The sequence below is a fragment of the Melanaphis sacchari genome, unplaced genomic scaffold, assembly GCF_002803265.2.
Source record: "Melanaphis sacchari strain LSU unplaced genomic scaffold, SCAv2.0 Contig142_pilon_pilon, whole genome shotgun sequence".
Classification (NCBI taxonomy): domain Eukaryota; kingdom Metazoa; phylum Arthropoda; class Insecta; order Hemiptera; family Aphididae; genus Melanaphis; species Melanaphis sacchari.
In genome coordinates this window covers 103,108-123,940 of record NW_020270605.1, presented here as the reverse complement: position 1 = coordinate 123,940, position 20,833 = coordinate 103,108, and the positions used below count along the sequence as shown (strand labels likewise).

Here is a 20,833-nt window from a genome sequence, read left to right as displayed (position 1 = left end):
ATATAGCTGTGTACAAGAGACGCGTATAACTATTATAATATATATATATATATATATGATAATAAAAATTGAAATAATTCGTAATACGATTTAAGGTAGGTATATACCACGACTACCGCAGTAGCGGTGTGCATCGCGTATATTATATAATATATTATAGTAATGGGGTTGGTCTCGGGCCCGGCCCTTTTGTTAATCAGGTACTTACGTAAATACAATAAAATAAGACTATAAGAGCAAACACGCGGAATATCATAGTTTTTTTTCTAATGTATGTTTGTTTGTGTGTGTGTGTGTGTGTGTGTTTAGATAGAGAACTATAGACAGTGTAAAATCCATATTGGTAAAAGTTTTAAAAACTCTTTCGATATTCGTATACATTATACATAGATATATGTAATATGTATGTAATATGTATGTAATATGTATACATAGTACGCTATTATACCACGCTATGCCTTATTATTATTACTATAATTTATTGTATTATGCGGTAACGTATATTACACACGACATTATTGATGTTATTATAATAATTCTTCTGAAGTCCCGAGAGTCTCGTGTGTTGCCGAATTATTTGTAAAAACGACACGATACGATTAGATCGCCTCCCTTACGTAAATAATAGATTATAAATAGCCATTGCACGGCTGACCCTTGCATTATAAGCTCGCGTCAAAAGTGCGGTTATATTTGCAGTGGGTATAATGTTATTACCATACAATAGTATTAACGGTAATCCTGCAGTACATAAACAATTATTGTTGAACTGGCCGCGCGTACCTATACGTATAAGAATATACCGTTGCATATACCGCCGTATTATTATTGTACCCTGTAAATAACCAATTATGTGTTAAACAAACATAATATTGGAATGTTATAAAATTACTGAACGAGTCATTAAGGGATTTGCGTCGCATTATTATAATTATTGGTTTGTGATAAAATATATTACTCGTTAAGTTCGGAGAGATACGCGTAATAATGTGAGTACATTATTATAAAGAAGATTTACTTTATGATACACATTAGTAGTGCCGACAAACTATTCGTTATCTATAACGGTTCTGAGTGAATATACTGTGGTGTCCCATCAGTTCGATGTATAATAATAATATATGTCATGGTGAAAATGATCACTTGATATTTTCATTAGTAATAACATTTATGTATAATATATATCTTTTTTAAATTACAACTATATTTTGTAAATCACTATTTTAAGATAAGTGAGAGCGGTGCTACAAATTAACTCACAGCAAATACGTTACGACCTGCTGAGTATATATATTGTATTATACAAATAATTGATTGACCTATGTTATCGTATTTAATATTATACATATACTGATTAAAATTTAAAATGTAATAATTTGTGTCACGATTAATCAGTGATTCTTGCAAACACGCAGTTGTGTCCAGATATAATATTATTAAGCATGTTATAAACATGCGTATTAGATTTATAAAATATTGCGTTTTTTATTTCGACAACGCGGTTTAAATAAGTCGATATCGATGATGTGTGCATCAGTCGTTTCGGCTGCCGAAATCCAAAAAGCAAATTTCATGTCTTATTATTAACGACGACAACGATTTTATTATAGGCACAAAACGTACGATAACATTATACTCGTATTGTCGCCGAAACACAATAATTACGAATTACGATAAGCCATAAACGATATTGTACGCTTAATCCCAACGGATGTTCGTATTCGATGGCTAAGTTATAACGCGCGCCGTGTGCTGTACGCGTTTCCACCTTTCCTTTCTCTTACCACATTGTCATTCCGGTGTGTGCACGCTCGCGCACACAACACAATTGCTTTTTGAATCACTCACTAGCCATACTCCACTGCAGCAATAACAGCACCGTATAATATTGTATTATGTTAAAGGCACCTACCACGTTAAACTATCCGCCTATACCACTACTAACTAAAATAATAATAATAATAATAATAATAATAGGTACATGTGCGCCGCGCGGACGGTTATAATATCATTGTATACAATATATAATATATTATACATAGAGGCATGTGCACTATTGAACATATCCCTCTTTCCCCTATATATATATATTTATATGTATACGTAGCCTATACCGTAGCCATAACGCTCGTCCTCCCGCCAAAACCAGTTTTTCGGCGGTACAGTGGCAAAAAATCACCCCCGATTCCCGCCAATTGAATTCTCCCGGTCTTACCTGTTTCACGGCCTGCAGCACCCCTGCTGCAGCTCTTTAATAATTATTATTCGGGGTCGCTAGTTCCCTGGGGGACCTGGGAGACGAGGGGTCTGCTGCAGGAGCAGGAGCAGGAGCAGCAGTGCTCTCCGTACTCATTGTTTTCGAATACACCGGCGAAAAACGCGCAACTGCAGAGACTTGGCTCGGTAGTCATCCAAACACGTATATTATATAAAACGTTATGGTGTAATAATTTATATCATGTATATTATGTGCCTGCAAAACGGCACTCGTGTGAAATCCCTGCAGGTTCCGAGCGAACGGTTATTTTATTCTATGTATACGTGTGTATATAGTTCATACTGCAGTTACCCTCTGTCGAAGCGGTGTAACGTTTTTTGTCTACGTCTATCGCTGGTTAAAAGAAATCATGTTCAACTGCAGCCGTGTACCTTGCGAGTACCTGCCCGTTTGTCTGTCTGCCAGCACGACAACGGCGGCAGTGTGCCCAACGGGTCTGAGGATAATATAGATTGCGGTTAGTCCGGTGTTACATACACGGATCAGTGGTTAAACGAACACAAGTGTTCAGTACAATTTTTTTAGAAAATTTGTTAGCATAAAATAATAAACATTTCAGATTAGCGTTGTCTTACGCATAATTAATAGTATATAGGTATACCTCCATGAAATACCGTTGAAACATTATATGCGATCAAGTGCAGTCACTATTTATACGTATTTATTATGCCGACGTGTGATAAAAGCATTTGACTATTTTGGTTATAGATGATTTATACTAACTTTTGCGATTAAATAATTACTTTAATTAACTTTAAAACTCAAGTTCTTAACTTTATAGAAGATTATATATATACTATCCAAATACTGCCACGAGTTGTTATAGATTTAATTAGATACATAAAAATTTATAATTATTCAATTTCGTTTTTTTTATAATTATAAAAATTTTATTCCATTATAATTTTGTTCACAGAAAGTTAATGTTTTTTTTTTTTTAATATACAGTGGAACTTCGATAACTCGATTCGATCGTGGGCAAAAAAAAATTCCAGGTATCGTAAACTCTTGTAAAATAAACAAATATATTGTAATAAAGAAAATAATAAATAAAGTAATAGCCACATATTTTTTATTGTTTAATAAGGATCTATCCGTAAAGTTTTTAATTATGTTGAATGCAAAAAAACTCATCTGGAATTTCTGTTTGTTCTCGAATATATTTATGTAATATACCTGTAAACCATCTAATGCCTGGGCAAGAGTAGTTAAATGCAATACCACATTGCCATAAATATCCGACTTCTCTGATTTCGGACGTCAATCTATTGAATTAATAGCCATATGTCTTTTAAACATAAAAATTAGATTGATAATCGGTATAATACGATCGGTATTATCACGTTATTCATGAATATACACTTTATTATTATACGTACACATTTCCATTATCGTTATAGATAACTGCTCATTCATACATAATATACATACCTATGAATTATTTCAGTCGTTTTCGTATTTAAAAGAATTCGAGTTATGAGTTGAAAATTTATCTCGTAAATCATACATTGAAATGCAGGGGCAAAGGCATTTCTTGGAATTATTGAGATACGACTTATAGAGGTTCCTGCACTTATCGAAGTTCCATTGTATATTTAACAAGAAATCATTATGGTTATTTATTTTATATTTTCATAAATCTTTAAATGATATACATATAATGTATAACATGTACGTATAATTCTTGAAAAACGCATAAATATATACTTCACATTTGTTTGCGCTATCAGTCATCGATAATGGTTTGATAATCGGTTAATGGTTATCATAAATTTGTCACCCATATACTATTAATTATTGTAGATATAATCGCTGCAGGACACTAAAGTTCGTTACACAGCATATATAATATATTTATATGCAATTGTGAAACATCTTAAGAATATAATTTTTTTTCGAATGTGTATAAAACCGCATTTAAAACTTCAATACGTATACCTAGTCAATAGTCATATTATATTAATATTAAAATAATATAATATAATATTTTGACCTTGGTTCTTCTTTTATAAATTATAAATATATCTTATATATACATATTCAAAGACAAATATATTGAGAGCAATTTTTACCATATCGTAAGATTTTCATTATGAACCATAAAATGAAGATATACAAACGTAATAACGGTTAAGTCTTCATTACATAAATGGCTACGGACTACCTATAATTATTTTCGTTGTTGTTTAGTAGGTACCTCTACATTATTTTAATTGCATAAATATTCAGAAAACTTAAATCAGTGTTTTTAAACTTATAATTTATATTATTACAACTGTTTTTAATTTTTAACAACTATAGAAACGTCAACGTGTCATATGCATTATGCAGTGTAAAACTAACAGCAACGTAGCGTAGGCAGTATACGAGTTAGGTACATAAATAAAGTTTATCATGAATTAGTAAATGCACGCACGAGAGAATATATATTCCAACAACTGCAAATTTATTTTTATCGCGTTTCATAAATGACGATATAATAACTAACGTACAAAATTCAAAAGATAAAAAAAAAAAACAAACAAAATAGCTGTGAGTATTAAATATACTGCACGATATGGCATCGGAATTATATGCCCCACATCGCCGCGTAATCTTTCAATATAATCCCTTGACCCTTATCGCTAAAAAAGCTACTCGGTCACTTGTCCTGTATAACTATATAATAACTATAAAAATAGCAGTGCATATATACGCTCGCAAACCGTTTAATATAATAATATGTAGGTACCAGCTATGTATACTATTGCAATATATCATATGCATAACATACACATACCTACTCGCTATATACTCGCGGATAACGATATAGAAATCTCTACAGGGACGCGTATAATATTATTCGTGTTTTCTCACTGCCCGTGTGTGTGTGTGTGTGTGTGTCAGCTCTCTGTCTCTCCCCTGCACATATTTTAAAATATATATACGCACACGTGATGCGTGCGGATCACACAAATACACCGTCGGAAGTCTTGCACAAGCCCGGCATAAAATAACGAATTAGGCAATAGTGCAGCCGGATTTTATTTTCATTTTTTTTTTTATTCTCATTTTTTTTTTTTTTTTGTTCACATCCCGGACACGAACCGGTGTTTGCAATGTGTGTGTGTGTGTTTTTCCCTCCCCGTCTGTAACCCCGCGGCGGCAACGACGCGACGACGGCGCGGCCGTTCCGGTTACAAAAGAATTTCAAACGAGGGTGCCAAGGTTTTTAGGGGGCAAAAACGGGTACAGCGATCGCGGGGAGACTCGCCCTCTGGCTCGGTGCGCGTCTCTTGTATAGACATACGTGCGGTGTCGAAAATAACGGATATTCTGCACTTTACGAATTGTGTCACACACACACACACACACAAGCACGTGTATTCGTATACAATACTTCGTGCAGCCATCGCATTATTATTATAGTGCAGTGTAGGGGTTCAGGTGTGTGTGAGTGTGTGAGTACCCCCGGACATATATTATTATTGTGTATGGTCATTGAGACGCGATCTGAAGTTTTGCAACTGCCGTTACAGGGATCGCGTGAACTGACCGAATAACTCGAGTTAAAAAAAAAACCTCATTCATATTTATATTTAAATATTATTATGTACAGAGATGGAAGAGTTAATGAAGATAATTAAATCAAGTTAATCTGAGTGAGTGAACGCAATATTGTTAAGTCATATAAGTTAATAATTAACAAATAATAAATTTAACTCACTAGGCTTAAAGTAAATACATAAATAAAAATATTAAATTATTATACTCAGCTTAAAAAGATCTAATTATTAGGTACTTTTTAAGTGGTACGCGAATCACATAAAGCGTGTTTTGCCTATTTATGTTCAATATTATCTTATCAAAAAATAGATAACATAATATATTTTATAGACCACGTGTAAGACCAATAAAACCACGGAGAAATTTATAAAAAAAAAAATAAATAATTTCAACTAGATAAATTATTTGTAAATAAACTCGAATAAGCAAAATAAATTCAAAAAATTCAAAAATCAATTAATCTAATTGAGTTTAAAAGCTTAAAAAAAATCATGTGTACAAATAAATTAAACGTATCTGCGTGACGTATATTTACTATTATTGTATATAGTTATGTACATACACTAATGCTCATTTTTGCGGGTGAAATGTATAAATTAGTAATACAATAGATAAAATGAAAGAAAAAAGTATGTTTTTAGGTACAAAAATGCAACACAGACAAAAAAATTAAGTAAATAATATTATTCAATATACATAACACAAAAATCGTGATTTTTGTTCATAACAAATTATTCTCAAATATAAGTATAATAACTATTCAGCATACACTAAACTAAAAATACCAGTAATTTTAATAAAAATATAGATTGAATTAATATTTAATAATACCATTGTTAGCTATGTATAGCTAACCAAATTATCCGTTTATTATTACCGGAGAAGATCGCTTCCTACTCAAAATCGCCTGTAACGGAATCCCATCAAAAATTGGCATTTGTATAATACCAATATAAAGGTACTCGAGGTAGGTATCATCTACCTACTTATACTCGAGAAAGATATAGATTACGTGAAATTCTATACTCTACAATATATAGTCATCATGTATATTATACATAAATACAGATTTTTTCATTTTAAAATAATCTTGCTATTATAGTAATAGTATAGTACAAAATATTATCAAACGTTGTTGACGCGCAGTTGACATTTATACGAAACGTTTAATTTAATTTTTTTTTTTTTTTTTTTTGAACGTGTACGAAAACCGTTACTGTAAATATAAAGCTTAAGTACGCTAATTATTCAACACATGGTGTTTATCGAGCCTGTTTTGATTTATTCGATAATTATGGCAATAATTATGGTATACTTAAACGCTATATCTCCAAAAATAATATGTCATCGGGGCAATTACGTTCAAACACTGCAGTTAAAAATAAGAAATTAACATTTTAAACAGTTAATTTACAAGTTAACGGATCTCCCATACATGTTATAACTTATAAGTTCGATATATGACGATAATGGATGCGATGATCAAACAGAGTATAAAATGTCATTCGGTCCAATTACATGCACAGTGATATAATAGTTAATTAAATAATAATTTGATTTCTATGAAACTATAGCGATGGCGATCGTATAATATAGTACTACTATACAATATTATATTATCTACTGCGTATTGTACGACAATATTATAATATCCATAGACATCGTGTTTGGTGAGATGACTAAGAGACGATTGATTATATTGTACGAAAACCAAATGTAAATATCTATACTATACAGCGACTAAGGCACGACTGCGTATTATATTATACTTGATAATATTATATATATCGTATTGTGCGATGTATGAATCACAGGGTATTCTTCGGATGCATGTACTTCCTATTATTTAGTGTATAGAATAATGAACGAAATTGTTCGAGCTATAAACCGGAAAATAATATAATAATATGTATCTATATTGTTCACTGATAATATAACCGCAGTATATACCGGTACATTTTGTGACCGTCTAGGCTGCACGATATTATTGTTAACATACATTTTGTTTTATTATAATGCATACGGTGCCAACCATAATATTATTATTATATGAACAAAACGAAACACGTACCTACCTTTGCCCGTGAATAATATGGTGAGCGTGATGTTTGTCAATATACCCGTAGCACAATAATGTAGACACGGAGCACATCAAGTCGATTGTAATCGACCGTGCAAATAAAAACTCTTTGGAAAATCGTGATCGCAGATAACGATCATCATATATGTATCGATTTTGCAGCAGTGGTCGCGCGCGCAATACATTTCCGTTTATTGTGTTCAATATAGATATAGGTAGGTACACTCTCGATATACCTGCAATGTATCATATAATAGGTACGGTATGCATCCTAAAGTGTTCCGGCACGTATCGCCATATACTTTATAGGTACTCTAGTACGAAAAACAATAAACATCGCCGTGAGTTTAGAAACCTAAATAATATGGTGTACGATTTATACATAATACATTTATATATAAATATAATATAATATAATATACACATTATACATTTATGTATAATATAATATACAATATACATATAAATCACAATTAACAATATATTAAACATTAAAGACTGTTCGAAACTATACGACAAGACTGCAGAGCAGCTGCTCATCATAGATCCTCTTTCACAAGGTGCTCACAGATAATGGGTCGCACACCTAATAATACAGACATAATATATATAATATTGTATTATGTGTACGCGAATATCGTATTCTATAGCAAATGTTTACCCATTTTACATCGCTATAATCTGCTTTAGTGTTCTAGTATATATAGTTGAAGCGCGTGCTATAAACGAGGTTAGAGATCTTGGCATAAATTACCATACTACTCGAATTTTTACGCCATATATAGACATTTATAATTAATTAAACGTTATCTCTATGCATATATATATATTATATACTATGCCTGCGGTATCCGTTGTACGCGTGTCTTGGAGTTCTTTATTATCCCTCGGTGCGCGTTTTGTTTAGAGTTGGGAACCCTCTGCAGTAATCCAAATAATAAGTCTTATTAGTACGATTATATAAATTTTAAATCAAACATTTATGACGTGAACCCTGTGGATATATTATACAGGCCATTGAGAATCGGTGTACACTATATATCAATTTCGTTTCTATTATGTTTTTATTTAAACGATATTTAATGGATTTATTTTGACCGATCTTTGACAGAGCTTTTGAACGATTTAAGCTTTTAGACCTCATCAGTCGACATTAAAGAAAAAATAAGATATTTTATACCACACCCGTTATTATTTTCTAATCGTATAAATTAAAAATATTGATCGTGAAAATTGTTTCATAATTTTTCGAAAACTCATAATTTTGTTGACTTTCTTGAAACTAATACAATTGGCCATCATTGGCATCATTGCCGTAATATTAAAAATGTATATAACAAATGTCATAGTTGTATAATATTTATTATACAATATATTGTTTAGTTTTAACTACATCTGAAAATTATGAAAATTTTGTTCTGATTTAGCATTTTTAGTCTAATGTATACGAACTATTAAATACATCGATGTTTCGATATAATTTATACCCAAAAATGTTAAGAAAATATTATGCCCAAGTATGAATTCTGATTTCTCCACTCTAGATCCGGATTTGATATACATACACAATGCAATAAATATACCGGATGTTATATATTAATAACGTATGTTGTAATATGTATATATATATATATATAGGCACATAAGTGCGTTTTCAAAAACACGTTACGGGACTATACATATAACACTCGAAATACGCGTCTAGAATGTGTACATAGGTATTGCGCACTATTATATACCAACGAAAAATCATAATGCACATAATATAACCTGCAATAGCTAAAATGAATAGTAAAACTAAATTTCGCAATTCGTCTACCCACAGACTTGTACAGGTATAATATAATATCATGTATTACGCTGTTGCAGGTATACAAAATATACTATGCGTTATATACATAATATTATAATCTATAGATATTTGCGTATTATTGTGCAGTGCGAGCGTTGGATGGGGTGCAAGTCACCCTATATGTATACATTAGGTATTTAATAAAATGCAATATCACAACTGGCCGCCTGCGTGGATTCTGCGAGTCTTACACAAGGCGACTGCAGTGTCACAGTTGCAGAAAAAACATTATGCACTCTCGCGATAAGCACAAAATATTTAATTCTCTACTCGCAGAGTGTTTAATAAAATTTAAACATTATACATACGTAATAATTATAGTTGTAAGTCTGAAATATAGGGTACCATCTATTATAATAAAATATTTTTTTAATGCTCACATTCAAAAATAACAATCAAATTGAAAATGCTCACATCACGATATATATAACTGAATAACATTATGTTAAAATGTATAAATTTGTGAAAATTGTAGTTGTGAAAATAGGTATAGTTCTTTATTAATAATAATAAATAATTTGATGTATAATATTAATTATAAATTAGATTTTAGATGTTTTTGACATTTATTCGAATGAAATAACAGTATTTTTAATTTTATATTATATAGGTATAATATAGTGTCTATATATGTTTATAATACTAAAAATAAATTTGTCACTATAATATTTTTGTTGTATAATTTATAATGGGTATAATATTACACATAGTTATATTTTTATTTTAAATAGTATGAAATAAAAAAATCACATTAAACCGTGAAATAGTAATTAAAAATGTTTTAAGTGAAAATGGATTAAGTCTATATAGCGGGGGCTCACTATAAGACAATATAAAGTTTTAGGTACTTAAATGGATCTTTAATCCACGTTGCTTGAATGGGTATATTTATATAGGTTTATGTATTATAATATTATACGAACTCAAAGCCATAATAGTAATAATTTGGTCGTCTGAAGAGCAGCCCGTGGCACAAGTTCACATGACGTGCAAAGTATCATATACGATAATACATAATATTAAATCTATTGCAACTATATAACTATACCAATAACTGACATTGACATGAACTAGATCTGCGGCAGCTGTAGGAATAAAGTCTTAACACGATGTACTCAACTCAACGCATAATATACATTATAATATATAACATGCCAATACGGTTGCTTATAAAAAAGAAAAAAAAACTTAACTTCTTGGTTAAAAATCTGCAGTCACTTTAGTGCACTTTTTTTTAAACTTACTATTTACACTTTAAAATCGAAGCAAATTATAATTAGCAAATTTGATAAAGGTATTCTACAGAAAAACAGAAATGTATAATAAAAATAATGCATAAAAGATGAGGAATTTACAATGAACTCTCGATAAAAAACCAGCTACTTTTAGAAGTTATTAATTATTTATGTTAATTTTTAAGAAATCACTTCGCCGGCGTCTCATTAAACGTCGAACTTTGAGCTGTAGTACCTATATATCGTATTGTGTACACTACGTTATTTTGATCCTTATTGGCTATTGAAAGTACCTATAGAACTAACTATATAGTGCATTGTTTAACATTTCAACAGTTTTAAAATTAAGTATATTTACGCAGTATTATTATTTGTACACAAATAAATAATAATATTTCCGTTTGTTTTTTTTTTCTTAAAGACTATTTTATCTATATAAAACAAAAATATATTTGAAATCTGTGAGGTGAGATGTCATCAGATAAATTAACTTAACGTGACTATAAAGTTATTTAAATAATTTGTCTACATAATGTCATAAATTGGATATCAGCTTAAAATAAAAAATAGATAACTAGTTAATATTTAACTTAGTCCATTGCAACAAATAATTTAAACTTATTTTTAACTAATTTATGCTTACTTAGATTTCGATAAAATGTATGTGATACCTACCTATATTATGGTACCGTTACAGATAGTCATGCTATATTATGCATTATAATAATATTAGAACATACATTTAGAAAAAACAACTCATATAATATATTATTGCAACTACAACAATATTTAATAGTTATTTATACTTAACATACTATAACGCAAGTCGGTAAAAATTGAAATTGTCCATCTAGATTAAAATATACCTATATACCTATACGAGTGTACGGCGTATCATGCATCTCATATAGCCTATAAAGTATAGTTGTATAACTATATTTAATGAAGTGAAGTCGTATTTTAACCTGTACCGCATCGCAGTTGTCCAAAACACACATGTAATTCTAATTATATATATCATAGAAGGTTTTAAATTAATAAGGAATATTATAAGTACCTATATACTAATACATTTGCCGGTCAGTCGTACCTAGAAAACGTGAATTCTCAAAGATATATTGTTATGCATCATGATTCTATATGTACCAACGACTATTTGTAAACTTTTGTCTAAATTCAAAACAATTTTATGTCGTCAAATTGGATTTCGCGGTACATGCGACTAAGCCTGCAGGCGGACCACCACCGTATTCAATCCGACGTGAAGAGATCTTACAGCTATAATAAAGCGTTTCAATCGGTGATCAAAATTGTAATTTATGTGATATTGAAACGTGAACGCGGATACGCGTAAATAGATAGGTATAATATTATATACGTACATCGATGCGCGGGTTAGGCTAGGTATACTTTGGCGGAACGAATGGAATATATTTTAATATTTTCAAGTCGCTCGCGCGAAAATAATGTCGGACAGTCGGGGAAAAATTCCTGAACACAAGCTCGACACATGCAACGTCGACATAACTGCTTACATATACGCTCGTTCGGAGCTCCCCGACAGCAACTAAACGCGGGACGTTACGTGGTTTACGGTTACGGGGATGTAACCGCATATCGTTTATACCTACCTATATTATTTATGAACGCGGTAACCGGCGACTGCAGGTCGCTTTTCGTCTGCGTGAAAGCCGACGACGAACGCGGTTTATTAATATAATATTCGCCGTGTGCGCAGCTGCTGCTCGGACACGATGATTAGGTATATAATGGCGGGCGTGAAGTGAAAAATCTGTCACGCGCGGACCGCTTTCGGTCCGAAATAAAACAATCTCGACCCGGCGACGACGGTCGCAGTGAAAATACATTTTTGTACGTTATATAATATAATATGTATACGTACAACACGGCGATGCGCATACAATAATATCGTATCATATAATATTGTCGACCGTCGTGCCCATATTATATCTATCATTACGGTACATTATATATTATTACGGTCGCACCGGTTTTCGGCGCCGATCCGCCGCGGCGCGCACCGGAACCGGATCGGAAGGGGACAGCCGCCGAACCGGGAGGGTGAACCCCGCACCGCGCCCATTGGTCCGCGCCATGTACGCCGGCCGGATTGGTCGCCGCGGTGGCCAGCACGTGCGACGGGGGCCGAACACCTGTCCGCCGCGCGGTGATATGCTGCCGGGCGCGCGCCCTCCACAGCCGCCGCCGCCGACGGGTGGTGGGGAGACCGCAACGGAGAACGTGGAACCAGAACCACCTCTTCTCTCGCGGCGGCGGCAGAATCACTCGCATTCTCTTCGGCGACACACACCGTAGAACGTGCCCGCCGCTCTTGCACCACCGTCCAGTGAGTTCGACGCCGGTGCACCACGTACATCACCGCACACAGTCCACCGCCGTGTACGTTATATATCGACGACAATATTTTGATATCGTCGTTTTCGATTTCCCTTTTCTCATCGCGTCCGTCCGACATCACCGGTCGAATATTCCGTTTTATTTTTCTTTTTTTTTTTTTTTTTTTGTTTTCCCTACGAGACGCGCGCGCACGTCCACGTCGTCTCGAATCCCGGACACGTCGTCGTCGACGGTCCTGCAGTGTGTGTGTGCACGGAAAATGCATATTTTTGAAGATAAACCACTGCAGTCGGCAATGATGCACCACAAGTTGACTTCGAAGAAAATGGATTACTCGCACTGTCCGCTGAAAAAACGACCGGTCCACTACGTCAAATGCGAGCACATCAAAGAAGAGCTGATGGATTTCGGTAAATATTAATTATATATATATATATATATATATTTTACTGTCGTGATAATAAATGTTGCGAAGCACACTTTCTTAAATTTTCGTTAAAACGCCGGCGGAGTGGTGTTGTTTTTTTTTTTTTTTTTTGTCGAATTTGCAAAACGTGTTATCTATTTATTTATAAGTATAGCTATATACGATGAATCCAATCTCGACACGCACGACACCATTTTATTTAAATTTATTATTCACTTGCTCGTCACGTGTACTTATATATTACACTAAACGACGATGAATGATTATGATGATGATGGGAACCGGTGCGCCACCGACCGTGGGAAATGCACTCTGCAGAGGGTCACCCTTTTTTCGATTCGGTGCAATGTTTTCGCAATGCGCACTTCACCCCTCGCCAAATAATAGTAATGATAAATAAACCGTTATAAACGGCGGTGTAAATGACGACATGTTTACATTTAATATACGTCACCGCTATAATAGTACGACACTGATTTTTTTTCTTAGCACTATTATAGTTCGACGGACGAAATTTCGTGTCGTCATTTAAAAAAAAAAAAAAATACACGTGGAAATATTTTCCAGGACCCAAAAACACGTGTTTCTGCAATACGCAAAGAAACGACCGTCGATTTTATTAATAATTATATACGAAAACGATGTTTTCGATCGAATAAATATTTACACGTTTTTCCCCCGCATCTCTTGGCAATGCAATGAGCCACAAATAATAATATAATTATATCGCTATACCTGCTTATTACCGTGTTTTGGAAATTACGTAACAATAACGAACGATATAAATCGCGTACACCGGCCATGTCGTTCCAAATATTAATCGGGAAATGTTTCTTGTGTTTTTTTGAACAGACAACACAGACGAGTGTTTGGAACCGGAAAACCTGAGCACCAAACCGCAAGACCTGAGCGTCAAGTGCAAGACTGCCGCGATCGCGCCTTTGGCCGTGAAAAAAGAATCGCCGCGTTCGTACGATGACCACGAACAGGCCGCGACGCCGTTGTCGTCGCCGTCCGCGTACTACAGCCACCACGGCGGCCCGCAACCGCACCAACACCACGAACAAGAGCAACAACACCAAAACCACCAAGTGCACCGACTGCAGCAACAACAGCCGTACCAGCCGACGGCCGTCAAAGCCGGTCCGCTGGAACCGCTGTGCCTGAACATCGCGGCCGCTCACCACCCGGCCGCCGCGCAGGCCGCGGTCGCGGCGTACCACCACGGCATCAACCGGCACTACGCGTCGGCCACGCCGCGGCCCGTGCCCGCGCAGTACCCGCACACCGGTTACCTGCCCGGTTACATGTACCACCAGCAGCAGACCGGCGGCGCCGCCATGTTGACCGCTTACCCGCCGCCGCCGATGATGGCCATCGCCCGGGACGCGTCCCTGTCGCCGCCCGTCAACGCGGGCCGCACCGGTTCCGCGTTCAAGCCGCTGCTGCAGCACACGCCGCCCGCCACCGCGGCCGTGGCGCCTGTCCTCCGCAGCCCACCGCCCGCGGTCCAGCTCCACTGGTACGGTCGGACAGCGGTCAGCAGCTGGTCGCCGTCGTCGTCGGCCGACGTCGATTCGTCGCTGCCGCCGCCGTCTTCGGCGTCTTCGTCGTCGGCCATGTCGCCGTCGTACGGGCCGCCGCCGGCGTCGCATCAGCAACAGCCCGCGTCGGCGCCGTCGCAGCAGCAGCAGCAGTACCAACCGCAGTACTCTGGCGGCGAAAGCGACGGCGGCGTGGTGCAGGTCAAGCGCGAGTCGTCAGCAGCCGCGCCCGCGGCACGGTACAAGTGCGCGGCGTGCTCGAAAACGTACTCGACCGTTTCCGGGCTGACCAAGCACCAGCAGTACCACTGCGCGAACAACGACGAGTCGCAGGGCGCCGCGGCCAAGACGTTCTGCTGCAAGTTCTGCGACAAGGCGTACAACACGCTCGGCGCGCTCAAGATGCACATCCGCACGCACACGTTGCCGTGCATATGCAACCTGTGCGGCAAGGCGTTCAGTCGGCCGTGGCTGCTGCAGGGCCACATACGCACCCACACCGGCGAAAAGCCGTTCTCGTGCCAGCACTGCAACCGGGCGTTCGCCGACAGGTCCAACCTGCGCGCCCACCTGCAGACCCACTCGGACGTGAAGAAGTACTCGTGTGCGACGTGCAGCAAGACGTTCAGCCGCATGTCGCTGCTCACCAAGCACTGCGATACCGGATGTCCGCGAATGCTGCCTCACCAACAGCAGCAGCAGCAGCAGCAACAGCAACAGCAACAGCATCAGCAGCAGGCGGTCGCATAATATATGTATGTATAGACGACTGCAGCACACTTCCGTCTCCAATCGTCCGCGCGTCATCGCGTCATGAATGTTAAATTATTAAACCTATATATTATATTATATTATTTTTTTTCCATTTTAAATTCGTTTATGGTTATTATTATTATTATTATTATTATTATTGTCGGCATACGGGCGTATCGTGAGTTTATATTATAATTTTACATTGAAAACCGTCGTTTTCCGTTTCCTATATAATGATTTCACGAGCTTATATTGTATTATTCCTATGTATATATAAATTGCAGTGATCTTACCGAAAAAAAGATTTTAAAACAAACGCTCACGTAAATCTCTGCCGCCGACCTACGCCTAAGTCATTCGTCATATTATATAAAATGTTTTATCTATTTATTAGACTTACTAGTCACGTTACTATCGACATATATATTATGTTGACAAACTATATTATTTTTTTGCACTGTGTTTAGATATTAAGTTCAATTTTACTCCCTTAAATTATTACTATTATTTTGATTACATTATTGTTGGCATTATCGCAGTTGCGATGACATATTATTATATACATTATTATGAAAATCCGGTCCCTTTGCAGCATCCGGTGGTGTCTGCCCATATTATGTATTATGTATAAAATATTTTGCTTCGGGTGCATGAACGCTATATAACGCCTAAATGATACAACGCTAATATTATGATATATAAATATATATATTATATATTATACAACGGAACTTTGTTATTACACATATTGTATTGTTTATATCATTGTAATGTACCTACATTAATATACGCTATACAAAGACTGCTACTGTACACTACTATTTAAGTCGCCATAATGTTCAACTAGTCGTTCCCGTCGTTATGTATATTATATTAACCGAGTCGCACGATGATGCATGGTGTTATAATAATACGACGACGTAATATAATAACGCAACAGTTATTATTATATTTTATTGTATAGTATTATGTCATTAATATGTTTGATTTGTATCATTATTATATTATTATTATTATTATTATCATTATCCTTATATTTTTTTTTTTTTTTAATTTAAATTTTTCTGTATTATTTAACCAACATTATTTTCATTATTTGTCAACTGGGTTTATATTTCCTTCAATAAAACAAAATATGTGATACATAAATTTTTATTGGGTTTTTTTTTTCGTCCGGGACAAAGTTCCGAGCTTTTTTCACACCCTCGACGAATCGCACAAAAACGCGGCGCTCGCATGCATAGGTATGCGCCGTATACATTACGCTGTATAGTATAAGTACCTGCGACAATGCGTACTACAAGGTTTCTGAAGGGTGAGCAGGTTTAATATTATCATAATAATAAATTTTTTCTTCGTCTTCTGCTTTTTCACGATCGCGACTACCTGCCAAGACCACCGATCGGGGCGGTGCCGGCGCGGTGCATGTCAAAAACACGCGTGAGAAACCCGTGAACGGATGTGACGGCCGTGATATAATATTATGTATCGGGATCGGGATGCAAACATTCGAAATCCCATCGCTTCTTCTCCGACAATGGCCGGATTTCTTGTTTGTGTCAGGTCAGTAGCGATTTTGAAGGAGCGAACACGATGAATGCAAACACCGACGATATAGGAAGAAAAAGAAGGGGAAAAAGGAAAAGAAGATGAAAAAAAGTAGGTAGTCCATGTACCTACATATAATATACAAATACATATATGTGTATACGAATGGTGCGCGACGGGTTCTCATCAGAACCGATCGAGTGTACGTTTCCCAGCGTATTACCCGAAGAGAGGAATTATTACCTGCGTGCATGTCGCGGGGGCGGACGATTTCTGCACACCGCGAATTGACATGTTTTACATTATAATATGATATATACATTATAATAATATGATATTTCAATGAACGTTTGCCATTCAAAATTTTGTTCCGAAAAAACCGGTGGCATACATGTTATATATATTATATGCGTGTGAAAATATTTGATTGACTCGACCGTGGCTACTCGTTTATAAAATATAAATATATATTAAATTGACCTATATATATATATACAATGTATATAATATATATATTGACATTTGTGCGCCATGAATTGTACTGTGGTAATATCATGTGTGTTGTGCGCGCATATAGAATTTCTCGACAGAACCGATTATTAAGACAAACCACGAAATAAAAATACTAATAAAATAAAACTGTAACAAAACAATTTAACAAGTGAAACCTACAAAAAAAAATTAGAGGGATAAAAAAACACTGTTGATATATGGCACTTTCCAAAACACTTAATGGACAAAACCGAGTCGTAATCAATTGACTGAGAATTGAGTAGACACAATACTAATCCACAGTGACAAAAGACGAATGTTTCAAATGGCTAAATGGCCTATAAATGCATTTCCTGTGGATCAGTTATATAACTATATATATATATACACGATTAAACATAATATCTCCCACGAATTGTTTATAATAGATATGAAGCAATAACACTAAAAAGACTTTGAACATTCTCGACGTTTTTATGAAATTCGAGTATATACTGTGTCTAGGACAAAGTAACAAGTAAAACTGTTTATAACAAATACTAAAATACTTACCTAAAGGAAATCAACTTTAGCAAGATATATGATATAATAAAAACGTACAAATGTAAGCATTAGAGTAAATATGTTCGTATGATTTATATACTCGTAATATATGTGTACAAAAAATCTGTATAAGGTTATATAATAACTATATGCCATTGATGTCTTTTTTAAATCTATAAAAAAAAAATTTACAGAATTTATTATATAATTACAGTCAAAATTATATTGTGTTGTTTTACTTGTATTGTATTTAGTACTTATGTCGGTTTGATGAATACTTATATTGTATATTGCAGAAATCTGTTGTTGCTCTAGCGTAGTTTTTTTTTTTAATAACACAAATATGGTTAGGATTTATTTCTTATATCGATTAGGCAGAGTACTTACAAGCAACACTATGATAACTTAGTATACAATTAATTTATTTAATTATTTTTATTTATCCATACTCAAAAGTATTTGATAAAGATAGGTCATACTATATATTTTATCAATATTTTTTTTTTTTTTTTAATAACACTTAGTATTTTTCAAATTCATTACTATAATAAAACTATGAATATTTTAACGAAAACAGTAATAAAGATAAGAAAGACAATATTGTATTTATCAATTTATATTTTATTTTTAAACAGTACGTCAGTACCTACCACTGCATGGAATTAATAAAATATTATAATTCAAAACGAATTTTTTAGAAACATTTAATTTTTCTGCACATGTAAATGCTCGTCAGAGTCTGTAATTTTTAATACATGAATTTTCGGGTTCTAGAAATTATATTGATGACACATTTATACTACTCAATAGTGTAATAAATAACATGGAGTGACTTTCTTATTGTTAGAATATAATAATATTATTATTATGTGTACAAGATACAAAGATAAGATAGCCAATTGTATGTCTTATCGAGGAATTTACGATTTGTCCATTGATGACAAAATGCAAATAATAAATACGGATCTACAATAGTATAAGTGTGCGGAAAAAGCGAATGAGTGTACTACGCCGTACAATAACCGTATCATTATCTCCCAAAAGAATAAGGAGTACAAAAATCAGATTTTCGACTTAAATATTTTGATGAATTGCCATTTCTTAGAAATTCGGATAGTTGATTAAAACTTAGGTCTGTCGTTTCGTAACACGCGTAATCGATTATATAACATTATACTTTTTTAAATGTGAATGTTTTTAATTATTTAAGTAAAAAATAATAATATATTTGCTACAGGAAGAGATCCCTAAAAACTAAATTGATACACATATACTCGTGGAACTTAATAATATTATCGAATAACGAACAGATAGACATTATTGGTTAACCGATTAGAATATCTTCACAGAACTTGTCGTTTTTTTAAAGATAAAATAATAGACCCACGACGAGGTTATACCGCGCATAACCGCGGTCCAGTGGTTTTTCATCGCAGCTGCTACACAGTTTGCACCCTCTGTTTAAAGGTTTAATGACCACACCACGTTTTCTACTGGCGACTTCATATTTTGACCGTTATATTAATATCGTTCTTTTGTAACAATGTGTCTTGACTACTTAACTATAGCCAAACATAGAAATTTGTTTAACCGTTCTATAATCTAGACATTTTTGATTTGTACGCTCCCTATATACGCAGAAATTATTACAGTTTCGGCCATGATAATATAATAGCGTTGTAGATCTAGTATACTCAATGTGTATGACTCTATCCTATAATAAAATTGGCTGTTTGACATAAACTCCAAAGGTACAAAAATTACATATTGTACGGGCCGGCGGCGTATAATAATAATACGCGCGCGCCGAATATCTAAATACTTCGCACGCAACGTCAAGACGCACGGTCTATAATAGGTACTTAAAAACTAGGTAGTGACAGATATAAATATAAAATAAAATGCGTAAAACCCAAAATATGGTAACTGAAAATGTATAATTTGCCTGTTTGGCACAATCAAAATAAATATAAATTTCAAATAATATTATTAAAAATATTGCCTGTTCGGCACAGCCGTATAATATAAAATATAATAATGATGCATAAAATAAATACAAATAATTAGCCCTTTTAGCTTAACAATGATAATAATAATAATAATAAATAGGCAATTTTGGCTTAACAATGATAATGATAATAATAAATAGGCAATTT

At 34.6% G+C, this 20,833-nt stretch overlaps 1 protein-coding gene across 1 annotated transcript; it reads left to right on the top strand.

Annotated features, from left to right (window-relative positions):
- The first annotated feature begins 13,299 nt into the window (after positions 1-13,299).
- LOC112591753 (protein escargot-like) lies at positions 13,300-16,187 on the top strand. The gene is made up of 2 exons (XM_025335672.1): positions 13,300-13,780; positions 14,650-16,187. The coding sequence occupies exons 1-2, from the start codon at positions 13,630-13,632 to the stop codon at positions 16,089-16,091; spliced, it is 1,593 nt and encodes a 530-aa protein (XP_025191457.1). The 5' UTR covers positions 13,300-13,629; the 3' UTR covers positions 16,092-16,187.
- Positions 16,188-20,833: the final 4,646 nt, after the last annotated feature.

Bases quoted from the DNA above. Each gene is read 5' to 3' on its own strand.
- LOC112591753 (XM_025335672.1), top strand. From the start codon at position 13,630: ATGCATATTTTTGAAGATAAACCACTGCAGTCGGCAATGATGCACCAC. The intron at 13,781-14,649 runs GTAAATATTAAT...TTTTTTGAACAG, and splicing joins AGAAGAGCTGATGGATTTCG to ACAACACAGACGAGTGTTTG.